Here is a 21,243-nt window from a genome sequence, read left to right as displayed (position 1 = left end):
CACCAGTCCGTCCTTACTCGAGCCAGTCCGGGCTGCGATATTTTTTTCCCCAGGATGGTAGGGGAAGACTCATAAATATTAATTAGGGAAGTCATCCCTGATTGGTCTGATGACCTACCCCTAACCCCACCCCTAAACCTACACGCCACTGGGGTTAAGACCAATCAGGGATGACTTCCCTAATTAATATTCATAAGTCTTTCCCTACCATCCTGTGAAAAAAAATATAGCGTCCGGGCTCCGCGACAGTTCCTCCATCAGCCTCCGCTATATTGCGGCTCGTAAAAGTAGCCACCAACATCTGATTTGAGCATCAGACTTACGAAATCCTGTTCTTCCATATCATATTGAGTACCTTCCGCCATTGTCGTAACTTCACATCTGGCTCCATAGGAACTTTTCCATAGGATTCAACTTTTGAATCTGGCCGACAAAACTACGAACACATCTTCCTTTTTTAAGAATGACTTAAAGGAGAACTAAATTTTTTTCAATTTTTTGTAAATTTGGAGTGCTGTCAATACAGAGAACAACGACAAAAATCGGTGTTGCCTACACCGTGTTATCCTCTTTTTAAAATTTGCACATATTTGCAAAAATTTGGTCGAAGTCCAAAGTAGTCGATTGTCGAGTTCACGCGCGTGATCATAGGTAACTAAACCTATGCGCGTGAACTAGACAATCGACTACTTTGGACTTCGACCACATTTTTGCAAATATGTGCAAAAACAACATGTAAACACAGGTATTTGCGCTGGCTTAAATAACAATTTTTATCCATATCTTTCACATCTACTGCAGTCAGATTCACCCGTGTTCACTCTGAAGGAATCACTCACATTGGCTGGGCACTTGTAATGACACATCAAGGATGTTAAGAGGCTAAAAGCAGGTTTAAAACTTGCCCCATTGAAGTCAACAGGGTGCAAATTTTAAAAAGAGGATAACATGGTGTAGGCAACACAGATTTTTGTCGTTGTTCTCTGTATTGACAGCACTCCAAATTTACAAAAAAGTGAGCTCAATGTTAAAATTGACCGGAGTTCTCCTTTAAGTGCCGTTCTTTGCTCTTTTCTCAAAGAAAAACTTAACTCCAAGTCCTCCAGAGTCGCGGCCAAAGCCGATTCAACAGACTGTTCTCCAGCAGCCGCTCTTCTTTGTTTTCAAGTAAGTTAGTAGGGAACCGTTGCAACTCTGTCGTCATTGTTAAGCCCGCCCCGCCTACTCTAAACACGATGTGATTGGCCTGACCCAATTTAGGTTTTTGCAGCTCGAAAGTCTATGGAGAGTTGCTAGACTACCCTGGCTGCAAAATACATTTTGCTGCCGCTAGGGTGCGTCTAGATTTCTAGGCTATTTAAAGTGTGTAAAATAAACAAATTATCTTTAAAATATATTTAAAATTATATAACCTACATTATTTTTGTGACAAGAAAACATCCCTACAGCTACTAAAAGTGAACATCAGTGTTTTACTGTCGCATAAGAAGAGTTATTTTAACATCAGTGTAAACCACAAGGTTCAGGGTTTAGGTTATCTATTAGGGTTATTTAACAACAGAAACTGAATTATCAAATGTAAAAATAAACACTGCTTAGTTTTCACTCTATGAATTATATATATACTGTATATATTAGTAAAGTAGAAAAGTATTAATTAGTATTACTATATATTAGAAAAGTATTAATCTCCTTATACTGTAAAGTAAAATAGACTTATGAAATATTTATTTTACAGTTAATTTATTTACAATTATATTACTCTCACTATATTACTCCATATCAAGTTAAAGATGTTTGAGCCCTCTTTAATGTCCAGGTACAAGTTAATGCATTTTCTTTGTTCAATTTGCACACTGTAAATGTGTTAAAACTCTTAATTTTGAGCTCTCAAAGTGCACCGTTTTGCAGTCATTTGTTAAATAAAGGATCAAACGTTCAAAATACATTGATTTTAATTCAATTTAAAATACATTGATTATTTAATAGATTATTAAATAATCTATTAATAAAGGGGACCTATTATGCAAAATTCACTTTTGCATGGTGTTTGGACATAAATGTGTGTTGGCAGTGTGTGTACACAACCACCAATAGTGATAAAAATCCACTCACTCCTTTTTTATTAATCCCCATAAATCATCAGCAGTGTCTCCCAACGACCTGTTTTCAGAATGTGGCTTTAGTGACGTCACTACAGCACAGGCCCCGCCCACGAGTGTTGACAGACACTGCAGTTTTAACATAGCCCCGCCCTGATCGAGTTCACAGCGAGTTGTCCACATCCGCCATTTCTGCACTGACGAGAATGTCTCCCAAGCGTTGTAGGTGTTGTGTGGTTGGATGTATTAATCCACATAGCTCTGTCTCTATTTACTCCTGAAATCTGAGCCGGCCCTGAAGACGAGGTGGAATTATTTTGTATTCGAAGAAAATGCTCCCTCAACTCTACCGAAATTCGTTTATGTACTTGCGCACTTCTTATACTGTTTACTCCGCTCTTACGGTGATTTTCTGGAGTGAAACTGACACTTCATCTTTTGTGTGATGTACATGAACACTGTTACTGTGAGTTTCTGTTTTGATATTATCATCTTTCCGTGAGATGAGATTGTTCTGACACTGAGTGCGAGCTCGTGAGGCTCCGCCCCCTGTGCCGTGCAGCAGCAGCTCATTTGCATTTAAAGGGGACACACTAAAACGGTGCGTTTTTCTCAGGCCCAAAAAGTAACGATTTAAACATGCAGTAAAAAATGACCTGTTGGGTATTTTGAGCTTAAACTTAACATACACACTCTGGGGACATCAGAGACTTATTTTACATCCTGTGAAAAGGAGCATAATAGGTCCCCTTTAATGCCAACTTTAATAGAAGTCATTCCACTCATATAATTTGCTAGCATTAGATATTTTTCCACCCTGTTAGATATCGGTATTCGTCATAACAAACATCTGAGAGCGCACGTGACGTCACCGCTGACGTTACGCCGCATATTTTGGCGAATGTGAGTGAGTTGCAAGTTCCAGCTTTTGTCGGTTTAAAGCACCGCAATAAACAGAAAACACATTTCCCACCTATATTAATCACGATAACCAGATTTTAACCTTAAACACCGCCAAAACCTGCATGTATGTGACATTCAGAGGCCTTTTCTTGCCGAAAAAAACGTCTGGTTACTAAATATATGACTATAATGTTCTCACGCCAGCCCTGCTTCCGTCGGGAGGTTTTGGGGGAGAACATTTTTCACCTATGTCTAGGGGCTGTTTACACCAGGCCACTTCATGCGTTTCTCAGATCGGATTGCAATCTGATTTATCAAAACGATTCCATTTACACCTGGTTACATAGGCTAAATGTGTGTTGTTGTTTTTTGCGGATATAAATCCGATCTTCAATTCCCGCTATATGCAGATTTAATGGAGTGCACGTCACCGAAAGCAACAGTTATGAGATACATTATTTTATTGATCATCAGCTAAAATTTCTGAATCAAAGCCCGCAATAAGAGAAAGCGGAAACAGCCCTGGTAAGATCATTTCGTTTCTTTACATTTAATGAAGATGATTGTGTGTTAAGCGTCTGCGACTTACTTTCACTTTGATTTGCAATAGCACGTTGATGCAGCTTGTGCGGCGATGGGTGTTGCAGTAGCGTCGTCATATCTGACTAAAACATGACATAGCCTATAACAGGCTCTCGCATGTTTATTTTTTAATAAACCATATTCATCAACATATAAAAATGAAATAATCTTTAGAGTAAAGCCGCAGCCATCATTACCAAGCGCAAACCATTGACAGTGAATGAAACGAAGCGGACATGCGTAAACCAATGGTGTAAACATAAGGTCTAGGCAATTTATTTTCACAATACTTAATAACTAATATTATTTTATTGCATTTGTATTAGTTGTTTGAAGAGTTAAAAAAAAATCGGTCGGTCTTAACGCAAGTTTACAACCGGCAAGTCGGTCGGACTAAAAGGGGAAAATAAATAAATAATTGGGTCGGTACTAAATTGACAGGGTCGGTCGGGTTACGGCAAACAAGAATATTTTTAAGGATGGCCTTATTAATAAATAATTAAATGTCTCCTTGCTATTTCAGACACATTCATAATCATTACTTTTACCGGTTCTTTGTTGCAAAATTTATGCGTGCGGTCGTGCGCTTGAGTGCGGCTATATTACGTAAACGCTCATTTTCCTAGGTATAAGTAATTAAATTAATATAAAGGGGCGATTTGTCCACGAATGGCTTAAATGAACAACTACTAGTCGACTAGAAAAAACTTTAGTCGGAGGCCGCCCTTATTCCACATATTTTCGAACCATATTCGAAAATATTTGCGGACCGTGCGCTCTCCGCTCACGAGCTCTGATCGGAACAAACCCGAAACCCCATTGACTTCCATAGTATATTTTTTTTCCTACTATGGAAGTCAATGGGGTCCATCAACTGTTTGGTTACCGACATTTTTCAAAATATCTTTTGTGTTCAGCAGAAGAAAGAAATTCATACAGGTTTGAAACAACTTGAGGGTGAGTAAATGATGACAATTTTCATTTTTGGGTGAACTATCCCTTTAATGACTCGTTATAACGTAGTACAAACATCTTCAATAATAAAATGATTTTGTATGATTTGTAACCAGGCACGATTACCCATAAAACGTGCTTTGAACCAATCGGATTGGTTGGGGCCTAAGCCTGGACTCATCACACCAAAGTGACCGGATTATTCACCACACCGGTGCAGGGAGCTGGAGAAAGCCGAAAATGATCTCTTATAGTTGTTAATAGAATCAATTATATCACTTAAAATACTACTAAGATCCATATTACTATCACACGAGCCAATGGCAATTAAATGCACAGACGCATAGTCTGATTAATGAATGAAAAACAACTGTTCACGAACAGAAGATTGTATTTGACTCATGCTGCATATGCATACGCAATGACAATTATGCCTACTGTAATATAGTGTTACAACTACGATTAGAGTTGTTTGCAAAAATGCACCGTGAACATTCACACGTTTGCCCTGTGATAGGCTACAATTTATCTCCATAAATACTATTTTCTCAATCTGCGCATGTATTTTTACTTACACCAATTGCTCGATCAGTATTATCATCACATATTTTACATTTACATTTTTAACTGTAGGTTCCACAAACAATTTAATATAGTTAAGTTTGTGTATATTTTACACGTAGTACAATACTGTGTGCTGCTTAAACACCAGACAGATAATGATTTATGGAACAGATCTTTACTCATCTCACTTGCACAAAATAAATGCAGTAATAGAAAGCATAGAAACGCACAGGTGAAATACACTGAAAATTATATATATTTAAAAATGTGGTCGGGTTGAAGTCATCCCTCCGGATCTTCTGCATCCACTCATGCCCGTACCGCGGCGTCAACGGTCACGAAAGCTGACTTAACTGTTGTTGTAACGTGACGAAACGGTACATAACGGCACACGACGATGGAGTGCTGAGGCTGTCACCCTCTGAAAGGCACGTCGCCTCTCTTGAATCCTAATAACTTCATTGAGAAAAATGATCTCTGTGGTAATGGAACTCGGTCGCTGTTGTTTCTCGCTCTCGCTGTCAGATCACCGGAAGTACTGGCCCACACACTCAAGTTCGAACATCAACGGTCGCCATATTGTGCAGTAGGGACTGATGATGATGCGTTATATGCGGCTTAAATCGCAGACGCTGCCTATAAAAACACGTTCTTACGTCTTTGCGGTCCTGCAGGCACTCGAGCACGGCCAGGTTGTTGTACCAGGAGTGTTTGGGGCAGATCCTGCTCACGTCCTCCCGACAGGCCTCCTCCTCCGCGAGCCTCCAGCTTGGGTCTCCGCTCCTGCAGCCCGCCGGCGGCCCGTCCGCGGCCCTCGCCTCGCCCGCGGGGTTCCGGGCTCTGTCGCTGATATCAGCCGCATTATCGGTGTCTAAGGCCACTGGTTCGGCTTCCCAAGAAGTGCAGATCGAGCCGGAGATGAAGAGCACCAGCAGGAGCCGCAGAGCACGTCCACACGCCGCCATCTTCCTCAGCCGAGTTACCAATCCTACTACGCCGAGGAGCGCGCTCATGAATATTAATCAGCACGCGCTGCCGTCAGCTTATTAATATTCATGAGCTAAATCCGACGCTGTAGTGCGATTCGTCAGTTCTCTGTGGAAGTACTGAATTACGGAACATGATTTCAAGCTTTATTGTTCTGTTTTGTGTAATTGCACTAGTAAAAAAGCAAGTAGAGGTTATAGCATTGTATGCAGATATGATGTTGTATAAAGTAGCAATTTTTTTATTGTCCACTGGCACTGTTTTTATTTAAAGGCACAATATGTAACTTTTTTGCTTTAAAATTAGCAAAAATCACTATATCTATGTTATATATTTTTTTTTAGTTGTGTACTTACATTATCCCGACTGTTTCCAACAACTTTCAAACCAGGAGAAATTTTAATTTAATTTTTAGACACGGTGTGGTATAGTATTCTGTAACCCTATAGTATTCTGTAACCCTGAGGACCCAGTTAGTATGCCAGTAGTATGCCTGATCTAAATCTGTTCTCACGATAACTTGTAGCTAACGTGAGCTGTTTAAGTGTTATTATGTGGTAGCTTTATGTAGAATGCTAAATCCCGCTGTTATATGCAAGGTAAAATTAAATTAAATTGTATATTGTATATGTAAATTGTGTATATTCTATAGCTAATATTTAAAATCTCAAGTTGCGTCAATAGCAGGAGAAAGACCGCGAAATTTAAAAATACTACTCTTATTGTGTCACGAAATGTAGTTTTAAGAGTTTTTCAGTCGAGAATGTAGTTATTTTAATCTCAAATATGTTGTTTGTTTATACAGATAGCGCCTATTTTGATCTGACGTTTTCGGAGATGTGAGATCCAAGGGATCACCGGGCGCTCAGCGCTCACGTATCCCGCCTGGCAGAGTCTTATCTCGGCTAGAGCTGCTGACGTCTGCCGCTGAGTCTAGTGGAGTGGTTAAACATGAGATATAATTCGTCTTGTGTAGGCTATGTCTAACGGACGATCTTTGATCTCATTAATCTATCATTTTCGTTTTGGCGGGGGGCAAAGTTTAATTTTATAACTTTATATAACGTTAAATTGTTTAGGCTATTTATCTTTAACGTTGTGCCTGCTGACTTATGTTTGACTGAATCGTTTAATTACTTTATTTCTTGACTTGTATGGCTACTTATACTTTCATTATTGCTATTATTGATCAATAAAACTGAAATTTAACAAAAAGAGACAGGGTTGTGTCATTTTATTTTAGATAGCCTATGTAAGAATATTTTAATATATATATATATATATATATATATATATATATATATATATATATATATATATATAATATGATTAGAATACATTAAATACATTAATGATTCGTTATAACGTAGTACAAACGTCTTCTATAATAAAGTGATTTTGTATGATTTGTAACCAGGCACTAAAGCGATTACCCATAAAACGTGCTTTGAACCAATCGGATTGCTTGGGTCCTCAGCCCGGACCCATTACTATAGGGTTACAGAATACTATACCACACCGGTATGCCACAATATGAAGTGCTGTATAACGTTACATGTTGTTTCTAAGGCAAAAAGCCCAATAACCTTATTTTCTCAAACAAGTTGGGCATCATTTGTTCAGTGTGCCCATAAATGGGTTAACCTCAACACTGCTGAGAGTTTAATAGCTGAAAAAGCCATAGCAACATTTAACTTAATCGGGCTGCGATGTCAAGATTGCAATGCTGGAGTGTGTGTGTGTGTGTGTGTGTGTGTTTCAGAGAGAGAGGCACGGGCGCGATCGAACAGTGGAAACATAAAAACATACATGGTCATTTTGTTCATACAGGACATCATTAAAACTGCAAAGTGTTTAGCCTACTTATATTTATGTAAAACACAACATTGTGCTTTTGTCAAACTGTAAACTCTTGTCAAACTGTAACCTACAACTGTCCCCAACCAAAATCACGCACACACGCTGTTTAAAAGCAAAAATCATCTCATCTTTTGGACATTCATCATATTACATTGGTTTTCATTTCTTGTCCTCAAACCGAGCACTAATCTGTTTATTTTTAAGTTACACATTCTACATTAAATAGAAAATCAAATGTGTTTTTAATGGTAGTATTATTTTTTACAGAAATAAATTATTTATTTTTTCAGATGAGAATAAAGTAAGTTAATTCAAATTTTAAGGAAACAAATATATTGAAATATAGCAAATTAATTTTAAATTAATTCAGGTACAATTACCAAACATATCTCAAGGTCTTTTGAATAAAGGGTGGCAGTCTTTCATTATCAACTGTTGTTGTGGACTATACAGACCCTTTCCAAAAAATTAGAATATCATGGAAAAGTTTATTTATTTCCATAATTCCATTCAAAACATTTAACTTCCATAGATTATAGATTCAGGGCCCACAACTTAAACGATTTCAAGTATTTAGTTGTTTATTTGTACATAATTTGGGCTTCCAGCTCATAAAACCTCATGAAATCACACAGTAATTACACAGTGATACCATGGTCATTGAACCAGGTTTTGGTTCTTCTGGCAGTGTGGGCAGGTGCAAATCCTGCTGGAAAATGAAGGAAGCATGAAGTGCTCTGGAAATGTCCTGGTAGACGGCTGCGTTGACTCTGGATTTAATAAAGCACAGTGGACCAAAGTCCTCTTTTCTGATGAGAGCAAATTTTGCATCTCATTTGGAAACCAAGGTCCCAGAGTCTGGAGGAAGAATGGAGAGGCACACAATCCAAGATGCTTGAAGTCCAGTGTGAAGTTTCCACAGTCTGTGTTGGTTTGGGGAGCCGTGTCATCGGCTGGTGTTGGTCCACTGTGCTGTCCACTCAACGCAGCCGTCTACCAGGACATTTCCAGAGCACTTCATGCTTCCTTCAGCAGACAAGCTTTATGGAGATGCTTCCTTCATTTCCAGCAGGATTTGCACCTGCCCACACTGCCAAAAGAACCAAAACCTGGTTCAGTGACCATGGTATCACTGTGTAATTACTGTGTGATTTAATGTAATATTCAAATTTTTTGAAATCCTGTTTTCGTGGGTTTTATGAGCTGGAAGCCCAAATTATGTACAAATAAACAACTAAATACTTGAAATCGTTTAAGTTGTGGGCCCTGAATCTATAATCTATGGAAGTTTAAAGTTTTGAATGGAATTATGGAAATAAATAAACTTTTCCATGATATTCTAATTTTTGGAAAGGGTCTGTATACTGGAGAAGTATTTGTTCTCCATTTGAGTGAGATGTTTTTATGTGGCTAATTGAGCAAAGTGCTTCCATATATTTTATTATTAGTAGTATTAGTTCAAGAATAAAATAAAAATATCGGATTTATATTGGTATCGGCAAATAGCCAAAGCTGCGGCATCGGTATCGGAAGTGAAAAAGTGGTATCGGGACATCCCTAATCAAATGCATCAATTCTACTAATTCTCTATTAAGATAATTGTGTATTGGTGCATCATGTAGGCTATGTATGTGTGTATTGTAGTTAGTTTAAAAATCAATGTATGGTAAATAAACCTCACAATACCAGTGAATCTTAATTACACAATGTGATTTTAATTAATGTATATTTTTGAACACTTTGTATAAGATTACAGTGAATAACATTAGGTTGACAATGAATTGAAAACAAAAGTCATTGTTTTGTTTTTTAGGAATGTTTTATTTGAAACAGAGACATTACATGGTTTTCTTCCATATCTAAACAGTGAGATTACTAGATTAAAAGAAACAAACTCTGATAAACACATTATTTGTCCCCTTTGTTCTGTCCCCTACCTGGTGTCCCATAACAATGTAGATAAAGCCCAACTGCTGCCAGAGGAAGTCAGTGATGACACTGCATCCAAGGTTCGGGTTTTGCGTTCTGCATCGGATGGCCCAAGCCTCCCAAAAGAGCTTTCCATCTCCTACCAGTTGGATGCCTCATATGCAGAAAGAATCAATACATAACTGACACTAAAAACACAAGACACAAAAAGCTGATCCTACCATACTAAGTTACTTAAGATGCTAACGCTAGCCAACTTGTCGTAACGTTATACTAACTTACATTTAAAACGACAAATAGCTTAACATTACCCACGTGTGTAGCATTCGGTAACGTACTTTGCTTACATTAGTTGTACAAATACTGATAGCGGTAGCTATTTTGACGGCGTACATATGCCAAGACCCATACATTCAGACTTTTTACAATGTTTCGGATAATGCTAGTGCTAATCAGTTACCTACCGTGCAGCCATACACTGTAGCCAAAAAACGGAGAAGTTACGTCCAACGGAGAACTGGCCATCACTGGCCGCCGCGCCCGCGACTTCAGTTCACATCCGGGTCTTCGGGCACCGGATCAAATAATGACGCGATTGGCCAACTCAAGTTGACAAGGTAACAACACGAGCTTTGATTGGTTCTTACTCCGGCTAACATTTTGTGGTTAGCTAGCAAGATTATATCTACGTTATATTTTTAATGTGCAACAATTGACGTTGGAAACAAGCAGTAATGTGCTCAACAACAATTTATATAGCCAATTATAAAAAATTAACCAGTTCCCTGGAGGAGATCTATCAAATCGAAAACTAAAGGAGAAAAACAGACTTGGCCCACGGCCTAAGTAGCCTAACAGGCTTTTAGTGCATGTGCGCGTCGAGTGTACGCGCTCAGTAAAGCGCATATTTGAACAGCGCATCAGCAGCGAATGACATGTTTAACCGGCAAGGCTTTAAAGCACATGCAAATAATGAACTTTTGTGAACTGCAGTGTCCCGTTCCTCTGCGTTAACATTTGATGTGAATATACGTCGTGCTGCAGTGTATATAGATGAAGGCGCCGCAACTGATCAAATGCGCAGTTGTTTGGTGTGATTTTACGATTCCAAATTTAGGGGGGCCAGAGGGGGGGGCAAGCTTGGTGACACGGGGGCACTGGCCCCCCCGGGCCCCCCCGGGCCCCCCCCCCTAGAACCGCCACTGGAGCGCATCTAATCCTAACTTAACGAAACTCAGCATATGCCTCACAGACATGAAATATATCTTAAAGCTTGAAATGTCTTTTTAACAATTTAAAACGAAAAGAAAAAGGCTAGGCCTACTCTCTGATTATGCAATCCATGATGTGCATTTCTCTCTATAGGCGCGTTCACGGAGATGACGATCGACAACTTCATCTTTACAGCTGTTGCTGCTGTTAATAAACTAAAAATAATAGGCCTATAATTTTATTAAACAATACATTCAATTAAATTGTAATTTTATTAAAAAATTCCTGTTTAGGTTTTTTTTTTTTTTTTTTTTAAACCTGTATTACGCATTAAATTCAGGTAGGCTATGAGTCGCTGTCCTACGTGCCGCAGAAAAGCGCTGAAACGGAGATGAAGGGGAACCCCCCCTTTTTTTTTTTTTTGGCTTATTTTAACTGGCCCATCCAGTTTTCTGGAGGCCCACCTACAATCAAAATCCTGGCGCCGCTAGTGGTGACGCGTCACCAAGAAAACACTGAACGAGAAGAAAGGCGTTCACACCAAGGAAGAAAACTATAAAGATAACGATAAAGATCTAAAAAACGCTCACGACACAACTATAATGATATGAGGAACGATATCGTTGGGATCACTTTCAGAACGATTTTTTCTAGCTGTCGAACGATAAAACACTCAGAATCCGCTCGAATTTAATCACTTATTTAAATAAACCCATGTGTGTCATGCTTATATGCTGATATTTTATTATTCTGTGCTGAAAGCAAGAAAAGCTAGTTAAGTGTGCCCCTCGTAAATATTAATGTAGTAAGACTTTAATGCTTGTCATATTGTATGCTGATCAACTATGAACAATGAGCCATCAATGTATTCATATTATTATTTAAAATATATATATATATTTCCGTGTTTACACTGGATGCGAGTGGCATAATGCGACGCCACAAGAGATAATAGACTCTGCGTCTGCTGATCCGCTCCGATCCGCATGTAATTTCTACTGGTGAAGATTCATCATATAGACGTCGTATAGACCTTATGCGCCAGAGAAACGAGGGCGCCGCCATCTTTAGAATATTGTCTTTTAACTTCCGTTTTGCGGTCGCTCTGTATATTTCTATGGCATTACTGTCCAGGAGTAATTAGCTTTTGAAGAGGTTTTACTTAATATAAAGTTAATGAAAGTTATCATGAGGACTGTAATGTTTAAAGCAGATGACTTAACAAATGTCAGTCGACCGGGAAGATTTGAAAACGAGCCGTTCATTCATAAACGCGCAAAATCGCGGTGAAAATACAGACCGGAAGTCAAAAGACAACGAGCGCAGCGCTGAAAAGGGGCGGGGCTACAGAAGGTCTATAGAGGTAAAGAAGACGGCTCATTAACTACTAAAAACGGTCGTTCTCATGCGATGTTTACAAGATGCTACGATCTTTCACAGACGTCTCCGCGATGTACGTGTGCTATCTGGGTACTGTCTTCACTTCGGATAGATAGATAGATAGAACGGAGGGGTGGATAGATAGATATATAGGTGATCAGCGTTCTCACTGGTTCGCGTTTTTGAAGTTTGCGCAGAGATTCCTGTTAAAACGGTGTCGTGTTAGCGGCCCTTAAGTTAATAACTAATCAATCAAACTAACTTTAGCTGGACAATAACTTTATTCTAGAGCTGCTATAAAGCCTAAACACTTTACTTTAATTTCCTATTATCAATGTAAAGCTGCTTTGGACTACATTGTTATAAGCACTATATAAGGGTGATTCTTCAATTGGGGGCTATTTTGCCATCTTACATTTTGATGAATGAAATTTGGTTGAATTTTGTTAGAATTATGTCAAGACAATGTTTACATGTTTTGATGTAAAGATATAATAATGGCCGCGACTGAGCTTAAATATAATTTGAGTATTTTATATCTATTTGCCAGTTGGCACTGCAAAACGTCATTCCCATCACAACATCAAAAAGTCTCATAATGCAAAGAATGTATCAAGGAGATCATTTAAACTCATTTATCTTGCAAACATTATTAACCTTCAACAATACGTCTAAAAAACAAAATGTTTCCATTCAGCGAATTACATATATTTTCTTGTTCTTACCATCAAAATGTGTTTTTCTGTGTTCATCAAAGCACACTTTTGTTTAATTTCTGGAAAATTAATTTTAGATGTTTTTTCTTTGAATAAGTGGATGAGTATTTCATTAGGCTTTTCATGTAGTACCTCAAGATTGAACATAAAACAGTTTTAAAGGTATGTTTGCTGTAAATTAAGCAACGTGGCGGTAATGACATACTGTTCTGGTAATGGCATAGTGTTTTGGTAATGACATAAATGAAAAGTGCACTGATACATAAAGCAAATTTAAAGGCTTAAATAATGACTTCTGGTGAGTGTTGTTGACAGAAATGGACAGATGTGAGGAGATATATATATAAATATGACACAACCATCAACTTGAACATGTTTATTTCAATCATGAAGAAACCATACAATATTTTCTAGAGAATCAATTGTCACAATGGGATAAAACAGCATAAAAATATCCTTCATAAACATTTCATAACTATGACTATTACCATTAGGTGAAATACTATATGTTTGGGTTAAAAACTCATAAAAGTTGCATTGGGTTAAAACTAACAATGCATAATGAAATGTGTTTGCTTTCAAACATGTATTTGAACATTCAAAATGTGAATTAGAGATGATAAAGGGAGATGGATGGGATGTGGAGAGAAAGAGATACTGGGCCCTAGTTTAAATGACAGGCATAGTGTAGTTACTCAATGAGCAAAGTGTCCTGAAGATTAGCTCCACCATGCCATTGTGTGTCATGTGGGAGTATTGTGGTGACCCAATGTTTTTGCTTAGGATCTTGCTCATGGTATTAAAATAAGCTAATTTAATTTCATAAAGAATTGTCCTAGTTATAAAATTAGGTTTTATTTAGAATTTAGACTTTGCACATGTCATTACCACCATCACTTGTCATTACCATCACAACAAGTTTTGTGTTGGTAATGACGTGTTGCGGTAATGACATTTTTTATTTTTTTCAGGAAAAAAGATGCTAGGTCATGGATTTGCTAACATCACTCAACAGCTAGTACAAAAAGAACTTTAAATACACATAAATCATGTGAATATATATATATATATACATTTATCAAAATACTGCTGCTACAGCATTTATGGTAATGATGCTGAATAAGTCTACTCCATGATCAGAAGGAATTGATTAAATTACTTACTTTTTCAGACATCAAATATCATTGTTCTTTCATGGCTGACATGCGCTCCCCTGCTAGTCTTCATTTCCATGGTTACGGCATAAACAAGTCTTACCCTCAAAAATATCCTTGTTGTAATCATAGACTGTCGCGGTAACGACAGTAATGTTGTGGACAATACTAAATTGTTAAAAATATTCACAAATTCCACAGATATGAAGCCAAATTATGCATCAAGTGCCTTTTTAAGTTACTTTTTAAACGTATATTGTGATTTTTTAATGAACTGATAACATTTTATCACATTTTCAGAGCAGATAAGTTTTAAAGTCTGGGTTGGGGACAAGGCCTTAGTAGCCAAATATTAGTGATGAAAACATTTTTAAAAATGGAAATCATACTGATTTTAGTGTATAACATTTTTTGGTGGTGCAATAAATATTATTTGAAATAACTAAACTATTTATTTTTAATATAGTATTTTTAACATGAATGTATAACCTGGGGACATAAAAGTTCCCCTAATTGAAGAATCACCCATAAACAAAGATGACTTGACTTGACTATATAGGACAGATGACGTCAGCGGGGATCCCGGGCCTCTCGCGCGGGGATTGGTCGAGACTCACTCACCCTGTCCCGTGCGCTGAACTCGTCTTTCAGTCAGTGTGTGTGTGTGTGTATGTGAGGGGAACCCAGGACCGAACGCGCGATCTCTCCCGGTCCTCCTCCGGTACAGCCGCAGCGGCATCATGGGGAACGCGCCCGGTTCGTCTCTGGAGGATCTGAACGCGTGCGAGTCGCACCAGTGGTACCGGAAGTTCATGACCGAGTGTCCGTCCGGTCAGCTCGCGTTCTACGAGTTCAAGAAGTTCTTCGGGCTGAAGAATCTGTCAGAGTCCTCAAACGAGTACGTCACGACCATGTTCAAGACCTTCGACATGAACGATGTAAGAAACGCATTTATTATTTACTGGGGTTTTTTTGTGTGTTCGTTGGATATTAGAAAGGATTCTTTCTAATATATTAAATTATTACTTTGTATTTATTTTTTACCAATTATAATTTTAGCTCAGAATATCCACCCTGTTATATATGTATGTGAAAGTAATTCATGTTTGTATTTAAAGTTCTTTTGCAATTATTGTTTCCCACCTAAATCCAGTTCAAACTAAAGTAATTATGTAACTGTTATGTGAGCGATATGGATGTTATTATTTTGTCCACTTTTTCCATCCTGTTAAGCAATTGTTTTTTTTGTTTTTTTGTTTTTTTTTTACAATAATTTCATAAAATCAGCAAAATACATAAAAATAATTAAGTGAAAATTAAAATTTACTGGAGTTTTGATATCGCAGTACTTTAAAAAGTAAACAAAAACACCTTTTAGGCATTTGTATCTGAAAACGAAAAAAGTAAAATTATGCGTTCGTGAAAAAGTAGGTTGAATTCTTGCACAATTTTAATATTTTCTGATATTTTATTAACTGATATGCTTTTAAAGGTACACAGAGCCAATAAACTACAACCATAAGTATTTGAAACGGTTGTTCATTTGTCTCTATAACGGTGGACATTTGTGATCCTCCATTTCACTTATTTTGCTTAATAAATGAAATTTATTTACCTGAGCTTGACCAAACAAAATTGATTTTCTACATGATTTTATGATGGCAAAAAGACACCGAATACCAGGAACAACCCAATTATTATTAATGACATGATGACAATAATAATATTTGGTTATTCAGATATTTAAACTGTTATTGATATTTCATTGTAAGTTACATAGTTTTGTTTTCAGGAAAGTAATGAATTATTTAATATTTATAGCAGGAGTTTCAGGTAATTGTAAGTGTAAAGTCAGCATAAGTGCTGATATAGCGAGGGTTAAATGAGGTGCGTTTCCTCACGTCCCTTCAGCTGAGGATTGTGGGTAATGAGATACGTTAATACGGTAAAGTCAGCTAACAGCAGCACTGCACAGGTCAGAGATCCTCACTGAATCCCATCAGAGCCGCTAATCTGGTTGTTACATGACCCACCATTAAATAGACAAAGCACGACTAAGCACGAAAAATACCCAAGATTTATTTTTGGCTTACACAAAGATATCACACACACACACGAGGATGCTTTCATCACAAACTACCCGAACAGAAGGAGCCTTTCCACCACAAAGCAAAAGAAATCAAAGATATCAAACAATCAAAATAAACCCATAAGTTAAATTCATCTATCTATAAATTACAGGAACGTCTGTCTGTGTGTGTGTGTGTGTGTGTGTGTTATTCGCATATCTCTCGAACCGTTAGTCCGATGGATTTCAAACTTGACTAGTAAGTGCAGTGCCAAGTTTGACATTGTTTGGATGAGAAATGCAAAAGATATCGTTAAAATACCAGTAAAAGAAGCACTTAGAAGGTTGTGGTTTAAAAATAAACACTCTGATAAGCTACACTGTTTACTTCTGAATATTATAGTTTATTCACAGCCATCATTTGTAGTAACCTAGCCTGCTCCCTGAATTCAATGCGTTCACAGTCTCTTTCACGGGCACCAAACCAACAATTACTAAAAACACACACAAAAACTGATTTTGCACGGGCACTTTGCACTGCTCCCTGAATCGACACGCTTATTCATTTGTGGATGTTAACTGAATCTGTAAGTCAGCTATGCTGTTTACTTCTGAATATTATATTTCATTCTGGTGCACTTAACGTTATCGCTACTATGCAATAGTAGCCTATGCTATTCACCAACTAAACATATCCTATTCAATGCGTTCACAGTCTCTTTCACGGGCATCATTTGTAGTTGCCTATTCACAAACTGTTTGCTCAAGCATAGTGTTTTCTCGGAGTTCACTGTGTGCTTTCTACCATGCACAAATGACAATGAGCACTCAAACACACCAAACCAACAATTACTAAAAACACACTCAATAACTGATATTGCATGGGCATTTTGCACTAGTATATTTAATTCTATCAAATTTTAAAGGGATAGTTCGCCCAAAAATGAAAATTCTGTCATCATTTACTCACCCTCAAGTTGTTTCAAACCTGTATACATTTCTTTTTTTTGCTGAACACAAAAGAAGATATTTTGAAAAATGTCGGTAACCAAACAGTTGATGGACCCCATTGACTTCCATAGTATTTTTTTCCCTACTATGGAAGTCAATGGGGTCCATCAACTGTTTGGTTACCGAAATTTTTCAAAATATCTTCTTTTGTGTTCAGCAGAAGAAAGAAATTCATACAGGTTTGAAACAACTTGAGGGTGAGTTAATGATGACAGAATTTTCATTTTTGGGCGAACTATCCCTTTAAATGCACTGTATGAACATTAATAAAAATGATAGAATTATAATTTATAAATTAATATAAATAAAAAAATCATACATTAGTATATTAATAAACATTACTAGCAAGTCAGAATAATTGCTTAAGGGGGTGGGGTTTAGTTCGAGAAGGGGCGGGGTTTAGTTCGAGAAGGGGCGGGACATCAACAGATTCTATGTTTTAATAATTGTTCTATTTCCATGAGAAAATGAAGTCCACACTATGGATATAACGACGACACTGATGAACGATAACATCAAACGAGAACGAAACATTGACAGCCAATCAGAATCCATCCTGCTTTAAAGTGACAGACGGCAAAACTGTTGTGTGTTTATAATAGAACGCTTGTGTGGAGGTAAATATAGTTATCGTTCTAGTTGGTGTAAACGAGCCGTAATCATGTTTAACAACATTGAACTCAAAGCTTTCTAATCTCTGCTGCTCTATTTCTGTGAGCTGGATCTGTGTGGATCAGCTTCATGGAGACTAAAATAAACAAACTAAAATAAACTAATAATATTATGCAATATCAGCTGAGCACATGCCACTATATTGCCAAAAGTATTGGGTCACCCCTCCAAATCATTGAATTCAGGTGTTCCAATCACATCCATGGCCACAGTTGCATAACATCAAGCACATAGGCATGCAGACTGCAGTGGTGTAGAACGGATGGATGGATGGATGGATAGATGGATTGATTGATAGAAAGAGGAGGATTATTGTGTGGGGTTGTTTGGTGCAGTCGCAGTAAATGAAGAGATGTCTCATCGATCACAAGTTCAGTATGGCGTACCACAAGGCTCAGTACTAGGACCGCTGCTGTTCACTCTCTACATGCTACCATTAGGAGATATCATTAGGAAACATGGAATTCGTTTTCACTGTTATGCCGATGATACTCAGCTCTATATTTCTTCACGCCCTGACAAAAACTATAGCCTGGAAATCCAGACCTAAATCTAAAAGATTAATGGTCTGGTGTCGACTAATGAAAATCGCCCAGCTCAAGGGGCGGCACCAGGCATGCATTTGAAAATCCCACTGCATTGGTCTCACTGTATGACCAATCACAACAAAAAAAACAACAACAGAGATTCTAATTATTGGACAAAAATCTTCCTCATGTAATCTGAATTGGATAAAAAACATCCACACGTAATAATCTAGAATACTGTCTAACACTCGATGGCTGCTCTGTTAAGTCTTCGTCGTCGGTTAGGAACCTGGGTGTGTGTGTGTGTGTGTGTGTGTGCTCTTTGATACCAATCTTTCATTTGAAAGTCACGTGTCTAGTATCTGTAAAAACGCATTTTTGCATCTTAAAAATATATTTAAATTACGCCATATGCTCTCATTGACAAATGCGGAACAATTAGTTCATGCGTTCATGACCTCAAGGCTAGATTATTGTAATGCTCTACTGGGTGGTTGCCCTGCACGCTTAATAAACAAACTCCAGCTGGTCCAAAACGCAGCAGCTCGAGTTCTTACCAGAACCAGGAAGTATGACCATATTAGCCCAGTTCTGTCAACACTTTTTTTATTTAACCTTTATTTAACCAGATGATCTCATTGAGATTTAAAACCTCTTTTTCAAGAGAGACCTGGCCAAAATGGCAGCATGTTAACAGTGCATAGTTACAAATACGATCACCAAGCATACGCACAACAACAACAAGGAACATTTAAACAAGATCCTCAAGATATATAAACAAACAACATCAGACTACTTAAAAGTACAATTTATACCTACCATAGGTTTAAACGATTTAGTTATTTTAAAAACAGTGACAATAATTTATGGTATCACTGCACTGGCTCCCTATTAAACATACATTTTTAAATATTGCTGATTACTTACAAAGCACTAAATGGTTTAGCTCCGCAGTGCTTGAGCGAGCTCTTAACGCATTATAGTCCTTCACGTCTATTGCGATCTCAAACTTCCAGCCAGTTGATAATACCTAGAATATCAAAATCGACTGCTGGCGGTAGATCCTTCTCCTATTTAGCACCAAAACTCTGGAAGTCTTCCTAACATTGTCCGGGAAGCAGACACACTCTGTTAGTTCAAAGCTAGATTAAAGACACATCTCTTTGACCTAGCATTCACATAACACATTATAGACTTCTATAATTCAGTGTTAGGCTGCATAGATCAGGTCAGCCAGAACCGGGAACACTTCCCATAAATCCTGATGTACTCGTTACATCATAAGAAGAATGGCGTCTACGCTAATATTAGTCTCTCTGTTTATCCCGAGGTTTCCCGCAGTCCGCCGGATCCAGGCCGTATCCAGATCTGATGAAGGACCTGCACCTGGACACACTCAAACACACACACACACACAGACTCCAGATCTGATGAAGGACCTGCACCTGGACGCGTTGACAGCGCAGTCCTGTAGTGCTCTTCCATGTTAAGGCTTTCCTCCCCTCCCTTTACCTCTCTACAGATAAAGCGTTGTCTGGATAATTCTGGTTCGCGTGGCTACGTGGAAACGATCAAAATTCTGTATTATTAATTTTAAGGCCAGACAAGTAGTATGTTGAGGGTTGATTTGTAGGGAAGGACTACACGCCTGCGCACATATATTCAAACGCACATACCTATAGACTGAACTCATAATGTGCATGTGCACGCCATCAGCGTTCTCAAAGGTTCGCGTTTTTGAAGTTTGCGCAGTAATAACTTTTCTGTTAAAACGGTGTTGTGTTAGCGGCCCCTTAAGTTAAAGGAGAACTCCGGTCAATTTTAACATTGAGCTCATTTTTTTGTAAATTTGCAGTGCTGTCAGTACAGAGAACAACGACAAAAATCGGTGTTGCCTACACCGTGTTATCCTCTTTTTAAAATTTGCACCCTATTGACTTCAATGGGGCATATTTTAAACCTGCTTTTAGCCTCTTAACATCCTTGATGTGTCATTACAAGTGCCCAGCCAATGTGAGTGATTCCTTCAGAGTGAACGCGTGTGATCATAGGTAACTAAACATATGCGCGTGAACTCGACAATCGACTACTTTGGACTTCAACCGAAAACAGGATGTAAATACAGGTATGAGCGCTGGCCGAATTAACTTCATTTTTATTCATATCTTTCACATCTACTGCAGTCAGAGTCACTCGTGTTAACTCTAAAGGAATCACTCACATGACCTGTGCACTTGTAATGACACATCAAGGATGTTAAGAGGGTAAAAGCAGGTTTAAAATATGCCCCATTGAAGTCAATAGGGTGCAAATTTTAAAAAGAGGATAACACGGTGTAGGCAACACCGATTTTTGTCGTTGTTCTCTGTATTGACAGCACTCCAAATTTAAAAAAAAATGAGCTCAATGTTAAAATTGATCGGAGTTCTCCTTTAATAACTAATGATCGTTGTGACGGAAGTGAATCAATCAAACTAACTTTAGCTGGACAATAACTTTATTCTAGAGCTGCTGTAAAGCCAAAACACTTTACTTTAATTTCCTATTATCAATGTAAAGCTGCTTTGGAACAATCTACATTGTTAAAAGCGCTATATAAATGACTTGACTTGACAAAGCAGG

General features: G+C 37.9%; 2 protein-coding genes across 3 annotated transcripts in view; one reads left to right on the top strand and one right to left on the bottom strand.

Moving 5' to 3' along the window:
• Nucleotides 1–6,106, bottom strand: part of LOC311085575 (Golgi apparatus protein 1-like) — a 44,563-nt gene extending 38,457 nt beyond the window's left edge. Inside the window, exon 1 of the mRNA XM_084118095.1 lies at nucleotides 5,762–6,106. Coding sequence (XP_083974221.1) covers nucleotides 5,762–6,070 — 309 coding nt within the window. The 5' untranslated portion in view covers nucleotides 6,071–6,106. The remainder of the gene's footprint in view (nucleotides 1–5,761) is intronic.
• Nucleotides 1–21,243, top strand: part of LOC311085327 (guanylyl cyclase-activating protein 1-like) — an 84,490-nt gene that overhangs the window by 57,319 nt on the left and 5,928 nt on the right. The window contains exon 1 of one of the 2 annotated variants that reach the window (XM_084117804.1): nucleotides 14,928–15,281. The exons of the other annotated variant lie outside the window; for it this stretch is intronic. Coding sequence (XP_083973930.1) covers nucleotides 15,084–15,281 — 198 coding nt within the window. The 5' untranslated portion in view covers nucleotides 14,928–15,083. Of the gene's footprint in view, nucleotides 1–14,927; nucleotides 15,282–21,243 lie in introns of those variants that run through there. 2 annotated transcript variants of the gene reach the window in all.

This window comes from Abramis brama (assembly GCF_963993115.1).
Source record: "Abramis brama genome assembly, chromosome: 6".
Taxonomy (NCBI): domain Eukaryota; kingdom Metazoa; phylum Chordata; class Actinopteri; order Cypriniformes; family Leuciscidae; genus Abramis; species Abramis brama.
This window is presented reverse-complemented; position numbering and strand designations above follow the sequence as displayed.